Below are 12,760 nucleotides of genomic sequence, written 5' to 3' on the forward strand. Positions count from 1 at the left end.
ACATTAATGAGAATACTCAAAACTAGGGCTGTGCACTGAATTGAATTTGTAGCTTTGATTTCAATTTCTGCTCGATCACAAAACCAAAATGGCCATATGTATGAACTCTGATATTAACTCACAGGTCTGTGTGTAGGTGTGTGTGTGTGTCACTACAGACTACAACAGTGGACGTTCCTGTAGTCAGTTTGCCGATTGCACTCTCCCTCAAAACTTACGGCATCCGTGGCATTGTGCTGTATGATAAAACTGCACATTTTAGAGTGTCCTTTTATTGTGGCCAGCCTGAGGCACACCTGTCCAATAATCATGCCGTCTAATCAGCATCTTGATCTGCTTCACCTGTGAGATGGATGGATTATCTGAGCAAACGAGAAGTGCTCACTAACACAGATTTACATAAATTTCAGAGAAAAGGTGTGTTGTGTACATAGAAAAAGTCTTAGATCTTTGGGTTCAACTCATGAAACATGGGAGCAGAAACATAAGTGCTGCGTTTATATTTTTGTTCAGGATAGTTTCAGTCGGTCTGAAACACAAACATGTCCGTGCAGCTAAACCCCATCAGCAGCCTGTTGATGCTTTAGTTCTTTGAATCAAACAGTTTTAACACTAAAGGACATATTTTTGTATCTCCTGTTCAATTCCAGCCCAGAAAAACACCCATTTCAAATGAAAATCCATCACTATGAAAGACCCTCAGAGACGGGGGGACATCAGCGTATTGCTTGTTAATTAGTTTAGATGTGGTACATGTTGGCGCCACATATTCCCAACCTCTGTCTGTAAATTTGTCTTTTTATGTCTGTGATATGCTATTTGACCATAATTTCTCTAATTTTCTAGCTGGAGAGCAATCATTGACCACCTGATGACTCACGACAAGACCACATTCAGAGACCTGATGAGTAAGCTCCGCTATTTCTGTGCACTCTCAGTTAGAAGTAGAAGTTTGTGTGTCATTGCTGATTTCTGCGAATGTTTACCTGATCAGTTTTTTTTATTTTAGAATCAAACGAGTCCTTTGTCTCAGAGTTGGCGACTGATGTGACTGACTGTGTGTGTTTCCGTCAGCTCGTGTGGCTGTCGCTCAGAGCAGCTCTCTGAGTCTGTTCACTAACAGGGACGCTGAGCTGGAGCAGAGGGCCATGCTGCTCAAACGGCTGGCCTTCACCATCTACAGCAGCGAGGTGGACCAGTACCAGAAGTACCTGCCAGACATACAAGGTAAACATCCGAGCGCAGCTTTCGCCGTCATGTTTTAGCGTGGTGATAAAGCAGGTGTGTCTGTGTGCTCAGAGCGTCTGGTGGAGAGCCTCCGACTGCCTCAGGTGCCCATCCTTCACGCTCAGGTGTTTCTCTTCTTCAGAGTTTTGCTCTTGCGTATGTCGCCTCAGCACCTCACTTCCCTTTGGCCCACTATGATCACTGAGCTGGTGAGCGCTACGTGTTGCACAGAACCGTGTTTTCTCCTTCTTGTGTCTTTGTTTCCTTACACTAATTCTTGCACGTTTTTGCTGTAGGTTCAGGTGTTTCTGCTGATGGAGCAGGAGGTAACAGCAGACGAGGACATAACAAGGTACGTTACATCCGAACGAAGTCCGTTCACAGCTCTCCCCGTTCTCCTTTTGTGAATTTTCCTACTTGGTCCCCCTCAGGACGTCGGGGCCGTCGGTTGCTGGGTTGGAGACGACCTATTCTGGAGGGAACGGCTTCTCCACCTCCTACAACAGCCAGCGCTGGCTCAACCTCTACCTCTCCGCCTGCAAGTTCCTGGATCTGGCCTTGGCCCTGCCTCCTGAGAGCCTGCCTCAGTTCCAGATGTCAGTGCAGATAAACCTGGGCCACAGTAGGCTTTGTGTGAGACAGGGATAAGTCATAAACGTAATGATGCCTCCTCTGAATACTTGCCGTGTCGTTTTAGGTACCGCTGGGCCTTCATTCCTGAGGCTTCAGATGATTCAGGGTTGGAGGTGAGACGTCAGGGGACACACCAGAGAGAGTTTAAGCCATACGTCGTTCGCCTGGTGAAGCTGCTGAGGAAACGAGCCAAGGTATCCCTCCTCCCGCCCTCTGACGACGGAGATAAGGAAAGTTCTTCATAACTCCTCCTGCCAGATGAGTGTCATTTGTTCCTCTCCATCCTCAGAAAAACCCGGAGGAGGACTGCTCCACCCGAACCCTGTCCTGGGAGCCGGGCCACCTGATGCTGACCCTGTACGTCATCCGCAGCATGGAGCAGCTGCTGCCCTTCTTCAACCTGCTCAGCCAGGTGTTCAGCAGCAAGGCCAGCTGCCGCTCGGCCGTCGCCTACTCCCTCAGCCCCACGGATTCCTCCTTCCCCATCCACAAGGACAGCCACAAGCTGGAGAGCCAGAAGGTCTTCTGGAGCCGAGCTCGACAGAACATCGAGGAGATGGTGGAGAAAGACTTCCTGGAGGGCCTCATCAAGACGTGAGAGCTGGACAGGAGGAGCAGCAGGGCATTAACATCACTGATCACTCGTGAAAAACCTCAACCTGTATATTCAAGGACAAAAATTGGGGGGGGGGGTTATACATTTGTACATGTTTTTTTGTATTTATAAGGATTATTTCACTTTTGAAAAGCGACTGTATTTAATTTTAATTATTTGTATATATGGAGCAGCTTTGATGGGTTTTAACATTTCATGTGATTCCTTTAGAACAAAGTGAGATGCTGTGCCATTCCAGTGTCATGTGACTTAATAAAACCGATTTCTAATGACAGAGTTTCACGCGCTTGTCGCTGTCTTCGAGACATCTTATAAAGTGATTTCATAATGTCACAGCTTTCTATTCTAGTAGAAACGTGAAGTTAGAGATAACAGCTTTTCCACCAGCAGGGCTGTGAAGAGAGGTGTGTGAACGAGTGTGAACGAGTGTGTAGGAGATAAACTGTGCCCAGTCTGTGTGGAGTCGACCTCTGAAACCATGGTAAGACTACTACTGTTTGAAGAAAATATCTGTCAGAAACTGGGAATATTGATAATGACCTCATTTCCTCTTAGTCATCCTTCCTCACGGTACTCTGGTTTCCTCCCGTGATCCAATAGATTAGTGTTAAATCTAAGTTAAAACATTTATTTTACACAACGCCCCTTATTTGATGATAATATATCTGAGGGAAATCCTTCTTGTTGTTATTGCTGAATAGTCTAGATAATCTGCAATTGTACATCTCGTAGTGGATGCTGATCTGTAGGTAGTTTGTATTTGTAAGTAACAGAACTGTCAAACAATTGTAAAAAAGCCGTATTTCCTAATGAAACACAGTATTGTTATATAAGGAAGCCCAGTTTTGCCACCAAAATCTTTCATTGAAATTGAGATATCTTAAAACTATCTCATAGTAATTATACACTAAGTTATAACTATAAGATAGGCTAATAAGTCATGTGTGGTGGCACCTAAATTATGACTTAGTATTTCATTATGAGATGTTGGTGTCACATAATTATGACTTAACTCATATATTGAGGTATCAAGATTCTGATGGTGTCTCAAAATGATGACTTAGTATCTCATAACTTAGAGGTACTCTCAAAATTATGAGGTACTAAATCAGTTTGAGGTAATTTTTCAAATTATGACCTTGTCTCATGAGATGTTATGTTATAATTATGAGATACTAAGTCATAATTTGAGGTAGTATCTCAAAAAATTATGACTATTTCAGTGTTATGAGACTAAAAGATACACTCAAAATTATGAGATACCAAGTCATCAATTTGAGGTAGCATCTGAAGATAACTTCATTATGAGATATTATGTCATAATTATGAGATACTATGTCATTCATTTGAGGTAGTATCTAAAAATGATGACTTAGTATCTCATATGATGTAATGTCATGAGATACTAACTCGTAATTTGAGGTAGTATCTCAAAATCCTAACTTAATGTCTTATTATGAGATGTCATGTCGTAATTATGAGATACTACATCATCAATTTGGTAGTATATCAAAATTATGACTTAGTGCCTCATAACAATGAGATAACAAAGATATACTCTCAAAATTATGAGATACAACATCAATTTGAGGTAGCATCTGAAGATAACTTCATTATGAGATGTTATGTCATAATTATGAGATACTAAGTCATAATTTGAGGTAGTATCTCAAAAAATTATGACTATTTCAGTGTTATGAGACTAAAAGATACACTCAAAATTATGAGATACCAAGTCATCAATTTGAGGTAGCATCTGAAGATAACTTCATTATGAGATGTTATGTCATAATTATGAGATACTATGTCATTCATTTGAGGTAGTATCTAAAAATGATGACTTAGTATCTCATATGATGTAATGTCATGAGATACTAACTCGTAATTTGAGGTAGTATCTCAAAATCCTAACTTAATGTCTTATTATGAGATGTCATGTCGTAATTATGAGATACTACATCATCAATTTGGTAGTATATCAAAATTATGACTTAGTGCCTCATAACAATGAGATAACAAAGATATACTCTCAAAATTATGAGATACAACATCAATTTGAGGTAGCATTTGAAAATGACTTTGTGAGGTTGCGTAATAAGATACTAAGTCATAATTTGAGATACTACCTCAAATTGATGACATAGTATCTAGAAATTATGAGGAATGATTATGACTAAGTATCCAAATTATGACATACTATATCAAAATGATCATTTTGATAACCTTAAATATTAAGTCCTAATTTTCAGATAGTATGAATCTGACTGAGCTACTGTATCCAGTAAATATGAAGATGTTCAGGGGATTTTTGTCTTGTTCATTAGAGATGTCAAAATACGCTTTCATAGTTTCATAGTCAGCATAACGAAGAAACTCATGGCAGTGTTTATATGAAAAAGAGCAGCTCGTGCTCACAGAATAATGCAGATTTGTTCATTTTCTTTGCTGCTTTATTTCTGAATGTATGTACTTGTTTAACTGTAACCCTACTGAGAACATACGGGGTCTGGGAACATGGAGAACCGGAGCTCCCTGAAGCTGCGAGCTTCGTTTGACCTTCATGAAGCTCCGCTGCAGATGATCCTCCTCCTGTGTTCTCGCCCTCTCAGCAGGTCTCGTCTGAAATCTCGCGATGACAGCCGCAGCGGCGTCACCTGAGTCACAGCGGCAGAGGAGGGGGGCCCAGGGCGTGAGGAGACCTCTATAAACGAGGCAATAATTAAATAAGTAAACAGGCGCGTGTAGGTCCACTGAATACACCGCCATCTAAAAAAAAAAGAAAAAAGAAAAAGAAAAATGCTCCGAGGTGTGAGGCGCGTGAGGAGGGTGGTGATGACGATGATGATGCTCTGCACGCCCCGCTGATACACAGGGACCGCTGCTGCTGCTGGAGGAGGAGGAGGAGGAGGTGGATGTGAGGATTATCCAGGAGGAAGGAGACGAAGAGGAGGAGGAGGCAGCAGCATCCCGAGAGGACGGCTGTGTGGATGCATCCGAATTAAGGAGCAGCACTGGATTTATTTCATTTATTGTTTCATCTACTTTATCTTTTTCTTTGCTCCTTTCGGCCGCGCAGACACAAACAGGTCGGGGACAGAGGCCTCCGGGACATGTTGACCCAACACGACTGACCGGTTCTTATCATAGATCTGTTCCGGTCCTCTGAGTGGCCCTCTGTTTGAAGCTCCAGACCTGGGGGGGTGGGGGCGGCGGCGGCGGCGGCGGTGGTGGTCGTATTGAGGCCAGCTGGGAGCGTGTGCGTGCGCGCGCAGCGGTGTGACAGGACCGTATTGGACGCCTCGATCGGACTCGTCGCGGACGGAAGATGTCGGGTCAGACCCTGACGGACCGCATCGCCGCGGCTCAGTACAGCCTAACGGGATCCGAGGTGTCCCGGGCCGTGTGTAAGGCCACCACGCACGAGCAGACAGCCCCCAAGAAGAAACACCTGGAGTGTAAGTCAGCCCGTTCACCCGTGCATTCATCCATGCATCCATACAGCTTTCTATCAATCTATCTGGTTCTGATTTGTCATCAATCCATCCATCCATCCATATCATGAACAAGTAGGCCATGTTCCAAAGCCGCCCCCACCCCAAACACACACACAGACACACACACACACACACACACACCTCTTTTTCACCTGTGTATCAAAGTGCTTGATGGTCTCGTGGATCAGTATGTTGATACACCCAGAGTGAATCCAGCCACTTATAGAGGCATCCACATCAAACCTGAACCAGCAAAACTTATGTCCTCTTTACAGTAGGTTTGTGTGTGTGTGTGTGTGTGTGTGTTGGTGGGTGTGGAGCTAAAGTAAAGTCCTAAACCGGATCCATACTGCTGACCAGAGACACTCACTGTGTGGTTCAGCCGCTTACAATCACTGAAGTTTAAACAAGTAAAAACATAAGGTACTTAGAGACTTCATGATTTTCCCCTAAAGTTGCACCAATGCTCTCTCTCTCTCTCTCTCTCTCTCTCTCTCTCTCTCTCTCTCTCTCCAAATATATGACAGTATTCCTGATCAAAACTCAGATATAAAGTTTAAATATGCAAAGAATAATCTGTGAAGAATTAAGCTCTGGAAGAGGAGGTTGGCAAAACTCTTTAACCCTTTTGGTCATTTTTTTCCCTCTATTTTGTTGCCCCAAAACCTGGAATGAACCTCTTCTGCTGGCCCCCAGAGTCAATGCCAGAGCAAAAACCTCCAAGCAGTATGGCCCCCCTCGCCACCAAGCGAGGGGCGCCATGAAGGCCAAGGAACTCTCCTGCAGGTCACAGACAAAATTGTGGAGAAGCACGGGTCGGGGTTGGGTTGTGAAAAATGGCATAAATCAGAAACATCCCACAGAGCGCCATTAAATTTGATATTAGGCAATAAAAAGATGATGCCACCTCAGCAAACCTGCCAAGAGAGGGATGGTCCTGTGAAGCTCATGGAGCAGGTGAGAGGGGCAATAATCAGAGACACATCCAGGAGGTCAAAGATAACCCTGATGGAGCTGGAAGGTGGGAGGATCTGTCCACAGGACCACAGGAAGCTGCTCAGAGCTGAGCTTTGTGGAAGAAAAACATCCATTTCTTAAATAAAAAAAGAAGCCAGACCACTTGGAGTTGATGAGAAGGCCTTAAACACGTGGAGAAGGGGCTGCGGTCAGATGAAACTAAAACTGCACTTTTTTAGACAGCAATGTCTGGCACAAATCACGCTGAGAACACCGTCCCCACAGTGAAGCACGGCGGTGGCAGCATCAAGCTGCGGTGGATGTTTTTCACCAGCAGGGACTAGGGAAGTGGTCAGAGTTGAATGAAAAATAAATGTAGGAAAACCGATGAGGAAAATCAGTTTGAATCTTCCACAGATTTGAGACCTGAGAGGAGGTTCACCTCTCAGCCCAACAATGACCCCAAACACAGGACTGAACCACCCCACTGGTTGAAGGAGAACCAGTTAAATGTGCTGGAATGGTCCGGTCAAATCTCTGGTTTGTTTGGTGCAAGCAGCAGCCGTCCACACTGAACCAGCTGGATTAGGTTGGTTAAGTGTACCAAGGTCATGGAGACACTCCTGATGTAATTGCTGCTTAAGGTGGTGCTACCGAGTATTGACTTCAGGGCAGTAAATGCATATGAACACGCCATTTTTTAGTTTTATCTTTTTCAGAATGATTTAAAACAAGTTTTCCCCATTTAACTTCAACAGTAAGAAGTACTTGAAAAATGACAAATCCGACTTAAATCCAGATTTCAAGGCAACAAAGCAGAAAGATTGCCAAGAGGGGTAAGCACTTCTGTAACCCGCTTTAAAAATGGTGGCTATGTTGTATACAGCGCCCAATGTTTAGATGGAAGATGGGTTAATGCTAAGGTTTGAGGGGAACATCGGCAGATCAAGTGGAAAAAAAAAATCAGTCAAATGAGTGTATAAAAGAATGGTCAGTAGTGGCAAATGGTAGCACAACAACTTCTGCTGCCGTTTGTGTGGTGTGACGGTTAAAATGCTGCACTGTGGCTAATGCTGGCTGAAGCTAACAAAAGTGATACTGATGTTAATGGCAACCTTTAGTTTATTCTGCTATGCTTACACCACATTTTAATCATAAAAACAAATTCAAAAAAGGTTAAAAAACAAAAACAACTGGACTTCTGTTCAGTTGTTTAGAATAGAAGTCCAGTTGTTTTTGTTTTTTAACCTTTTTTGAATTTACCATGGCCTGGATGACTGAGAATCTACACCACCAAATCATAAAAATGGCACAAAGGGATAATGGACACAATTCAAATTTTGAAAACTATCAGCTAATTTAATGTGTTTGGATGTAACTTCCTCCTGTAGTTGCTCTGGTAGCTAACAATGTGCTTTGTTAGCATGACTGTTAATATTTTTTTTTTACTCATAGATGACAAATACTCAGTGGTACTAAAACAGCTACTGGAGTTTTACCACTTTTTGTGTGGGGGAAAAAAACATTTTAATTATCTGTGAAACGAACACTGGCAGGGTTCTTTAAGAATGGCGTCTTCTTGTTTTAAACTGACAGACTTTACTTCCAACAGTCCCCCCTTTATATTCACATTACTGACTCAGTTCATCAAAATGCTTCACAGAAAATATTTCCTTTCTGTAGTCTTGACATAAGAATATTATTCCTTGTTTTAGTTTTATCAATTAGACGGCTAAAAAGAAAAACAAGTTTTATCTCGTTTCACTAAACCAACAAAACATGCGTTAGATAATCTGGTTGGTTGTTTATTTTTGCAAGTACCCATGTATGGATTATATCATTTTTATTTTTTTTAATTCACCTTTTCACGATGACAGTGAGGAAATGTATAGGCCAAATATTAAAAATGAAAGTGAAGTGACATATTTATCAACGCTGCTAAGGCCACAGTGCCCCAGAGAAACCTGCTCGGAGTCAAAATGTCCACCAGTGTTAGGAAAACATGTTTAACTGTTACGATAATGTATGTTTCAAAGTGTCCTACTATTGCAATGGAGATAACTAAGATATATAATTATGTCTTCAACACTGTTCAAACCATTTTATACCGTTTGTCCAGGTTAATCTCCCTGCTATCAACCTTTGAGTCTTTAGTGTAATTAGAAGTAAAACACCCACAACAAAATCACACACAAAATGTGAAACTCTTATTTAACTTCACCGTGTCACTCAGCCAATTGCTTTTAAGGAGAAAACCACATCCATTGGTCAGGACTCGAGAAAGTGCGTTCCTGGTTAAAAAGGATCTCAGCTGACAGCCAGATGTGTGTCGCTCTGCTTCACGTAACATGCTGGTAGCCGACGCAGGCTGCAGTTCTACAGCTCCGGACAGAGGCTTTGAGCTGAGTCTTTAAATCTCACACTGCTGACTTTATAACCAAATTCAGATCGTGGAGGTAGTTGGGTTTTTGTTTTAGGGAGCTGACTGACAGTTGCGGTTTAAATCAGGCACAATCTAGACCAGCGATGCCCAATCCAATCCTCGCTAATCCCGCGTGTTTTGGTTGTTTCTCTGCTTTGACACGCCTGATTCGAATGAAAGGGGTGATGAACAGGCTTCTGCAGAACTTGAGGGCGCGTTAAAGAGCAGGGGACACAACTAAAACGTGCAGGATTAGTGGCCCTCCAGGACCAGGGTTGGACACCACTGATTTGGACGAAAGGGATGTTGATCTGTCTGGCTGTTCCAGCTCTAATCTTTGTAAGAATCTAGATCAGTGGTGCCCAATCTGGGTCCTGAAGGGCCACTATCATGTATGTGTTTGTTTTTTTCCTGCTCTTCAGCAGGTCTTCAAGTTCTACAGAAGCCTGTAATCACTTAGTCATTCAGATCATGCAGGTTGAAGCAGAGAAACACCTAAAACATGCAGGATTAGTGGCCCTCCAGGACCAGGATTAGACACCATTGCTTTAGATAGATAGATACTATACAGATATACAAAACGGTGTTGCTCCAAGTCTTTTTTGCTCCTCAGGTGAGTATTGTATTTGAGGAATAAAGGCAGCGTCAGTCAGAACCAAGAGGAGCATTTCAGAGAGCACATAGTGTCATTAATATTTAACAGTGTGAAATATAATTGCATACCTTTGCAGTTGGTTTGGGTTGCTGTTTTTTCTTTCTTTTTGCTCCGAATGGTCTTGGTGCAGCAGTATAACCATCTGTGGTGCTGGCTGCTACGCGGGTCACTGAGGGATGCCAAACACGAGCCGCGTTCACGGAGACTTGTTAATGCCGTGATGCAGCGCTGTGTGGGCCGAGAGGCAGACAGTACTGTTAGAAATATTAAAATGATCTCGAGTGAACACAGAAATGGGATGGGGTTTCATCCCTATGCACGTGTCTGCTTATAAGGTGCTTTGGTATTTTTATTTGGTGTGGATTGGTTGGGTTTTAAGTTTTGCCACCAAATCTATCAGTCATTTGCATTTTTCGGTCCACTTTATACCATCATCAGAGGGCTTCTGTGCTGCTTGATTGTCAACCTAAAACAGCACCTGCTAAATGAGGGCCTTGCCGTACATCTGGCTGCGCAGAGTGCATGAATGTACCATTTTTCTGGTTTGGGTTAGTCGAACATATATCTTCATCTCGGTGTGACTGGTGAGAAATGCAGAGCAAACGCAGGCCAGAAGGAATCAGCTAAAGCACTGTTGAATGTGAGCCAAATGAAAATGGCTCTTGTTTCCGAGGACGAGCCCCGCCACGCCTGCCGCTCCTGACCGCCTCCATCTTTATTTGATGCTGCTAATGTTGCCCGAACCCCTAATCCCCTCCTGCTGTCAGGGCCGCCGGGAACGCGCTGATGGTGTGAAGGTTACAACGCCTGAGAGAGCCTACGTCATCACGGCTCCCGCTTTCTCTCTTTCTTTCCCAGAGGGGCGTTTAAAACCCGCCGAAGATTTCCTGAATCGTGAGCAGATTCCGTCTCTGTCTGCTGCATTAATTATCACCATCTTTGCTGCTGCTCTAAAAGTAGTCGCTGCCGTTAACAGTTTGTTTTAGCAGAGGTGCCGTTGGGCTCTGAAAGCAGGATTTCTTCACCTGCTGGGTGTGAGTATGTGTCAGTTGGGGACGGAAAGAAAGCCAAACGTCAAGCTATTAGAAACACAAATAGCGCTGAGTCTCCTTTGGCCATGCTGCTATCATCATATGTGTCTCCATCAACGTGTTAAGATGCATGAGAGGCAGGCTGCCTCCTGGAAGGCCTGTGGGAGGGGATAAGGTCTGGGAGCTCCTAAAACCATCCTATGAACTTACATTATAAGTTCATACATATTACATATAGCCAAAAGTATTCACTCGTCTCCCTTTACATGCATATGAACTTGAGTGACATCCCATTCTTAATCCATAGGGATGCTCAAGGGTTCCTGAAGGGTAGTTGTGACTTTCACAATGTAACCTTCAAAGAGCCTTGAAGGACTGTTCCCTGAAGGTTCCCTAAAGGCTGCTGTTTGCTGGGAGGTTAGTGGATGTGAGGATTACAACAAACTGCTTTGACAAAAAAAACCCAGCTTGCTATATGAAGTTCATTACTATAAAACTGCATGAAAATACCAGTTTTTCCACTCCGTAGAGGGGAAGCTTACAAAAAGATCTACGTGTTTCCACATTTGAAACACCTGGTTAGTTAACAATTAAACACATAATTTTGTTTCATTGGTAGGAAGACCGTTGTTAAGTCAAGAATTTGATTGCTTGAAGTCTCCGTCCTGTTGAAATCGGACGTCATGCCACAGGTTTTGCTGCGTTTGGCTGCGAATGAGCCACTCCTGTTCCCCTCTGAAGTCTTTCCTGATGTTTCTTTCTGCAGTCAAGCCATCAATAAAGTACAAACTGCCTGTTCCTTTGGCAGACGTAGGTGCCCAGGCCTCGAGCCAAACTTGCTTTTGCTCATTAGCTTGGACTGTTTGTGTCTAGACTTTGTTCTTCATTGTTTGGAGCGAGCTACTGTTTGTTTTTTGTTGTTGTTGTTGTTTGTTTTTTTTTTCAATTTAATCAGCCCACAGAGCTTAGCTTAGCAAGTCAAACTCCTTTTGTGGGTGTATTTTTGTGGTCCTTATTTCAGGATCATTTCCAGAGAGAAGTGATCACCTTCATGATAAACCTTCCTCTTCTTCTGCTCTGTGCACTCGGTCAGTTTGGTGTCAAATGGAGAGCTGCAGCAAACGGTGGAATCCCAAAAAGGCTGTTGAGCAATATCAGCATGTACTGCAGCCCTGATCTCACAACAGGTCTCTCTAATGTCTAACCGTGTGTGGGAGGTGGACTGTCAAACCGGCAGTGTGACTCTAGAATAACGAGCTGAGTCGGTGATCCCCCGAACTGTCACACCATTATCTCCAGAACTCAAAATCTTAGCAGCTGACTCAAATAGATGTGCTTTGTTGCCTTTTTTTCCTGCCCCTCGGTCATTTCTCTGATGTTGTGTGGATGTCGCAGTGCCCTTAGGCCCCTAGTATGAGGAGTAAAACGTGGAGATGACAGTCCAGCTGTGTTTGTTCTGTGCTAAACTAGACAACACAGAATCCAGGTGAGCTAGGCTGTTGTCCTGGTGAAAAGGTACTTCGCAGAAGGCTTTGGAGAGTCTTAAACACTAATGGGGCATGCCTACACCCTGGCTGTATATCAATAATGCAGTGAGGCTATTGTTTCCTGCTGTTATTACTCCCTCTGACTGCTCACATTGGGCTCAGTATCCAGGATGAAGAAGGAAAATAACATTAAAAAGTGTTCTTTCACTGACCAAGTCACAAAATACAAGGAACCCTG

The 12,760-nt window shown here is 43.4% G+C and overlaps 2 protein-coding genes across 3 annotated transcripts in view; both read left to right on the top strand.

The window, feature by feature from the left end:
* Window positions 1-2,748, top strand: part of dop1a (DOP1 leucine zipper like protein A) — a 30,134-nt gene extending 27,386 nt beyond the window's left edge. The window contains exons 32-38 of one of the 2 annotated variants that reach the window (XM_025005267.2): window positions 847-908; window positions 1,075-1,227; window positions 1,300-1,436; window positions 1,524-1,579; window positions 1,659-1,823; window positions 1,925-2,054; window positions 2,150-2,748. In XM_025005267.2, the coding sequence (XP_024861035.1) occupies window positions 847-908; window positions 1,075-1,227; window positions 1,300-1,436; window positions 1,524-1,579; window positions 1,659-1,823; window positions 1,925-2,054; window positions 2,150-2,458 (1,012 nt within the window). In that variant the 3' untranslated portion in view covers window positions 2,459-2,748. The remainder of the gene's footprint in view (window positions 1-846; window positions 909-1,074; window positions 1,228-1,299; window positions 1,437-1,523; window positions 1,580-1,658; window positions 1,824-1,924; window positions 2,055-2,149) is intronic. The other variant, XM_025005268.1, reaches the window with a different exon arrangement.
* A 2,388-nt stretch (window positions 2,749-5,136) lies between these two features.
* Window positions 5,137-12,760, top strand: part of LOC119617811 (clathrin coat assembly protein AP180-like) — a 33,890-nt gene continuing 26,266 nt past the window's right edge. Inside the window, exon 1 of the mRNA XM_037980457.1 lies at window positions 5,137-5,931. Coding sequence (XP_037836385.1) covers window positions 5,802-5,931 — 130 coding nt within the window. The 5' untranslated portion in view covers window positions 5,137-5,801. The remainder of the gene's footprint in view (window positions 5,932-12,760) is intronic.

The sequence above is a fragment of the Kryptolebias marmoratus genome, linkage group LG16, assembly GCF_001649575.2.
Source record: "Kryptolebias marmoratus isolate JLee-2015 linkage group LG16, ASM164957v2, whole genome shotgun sequence".
In the NCBI taxonomy this organism is placed as follows: Eukaryota; Metazoa; Chordata; class Actinopteri; order Cyprinodontiformes; family Rivulidae; genus Kryptolebias; species Kryptolebias marmoratus.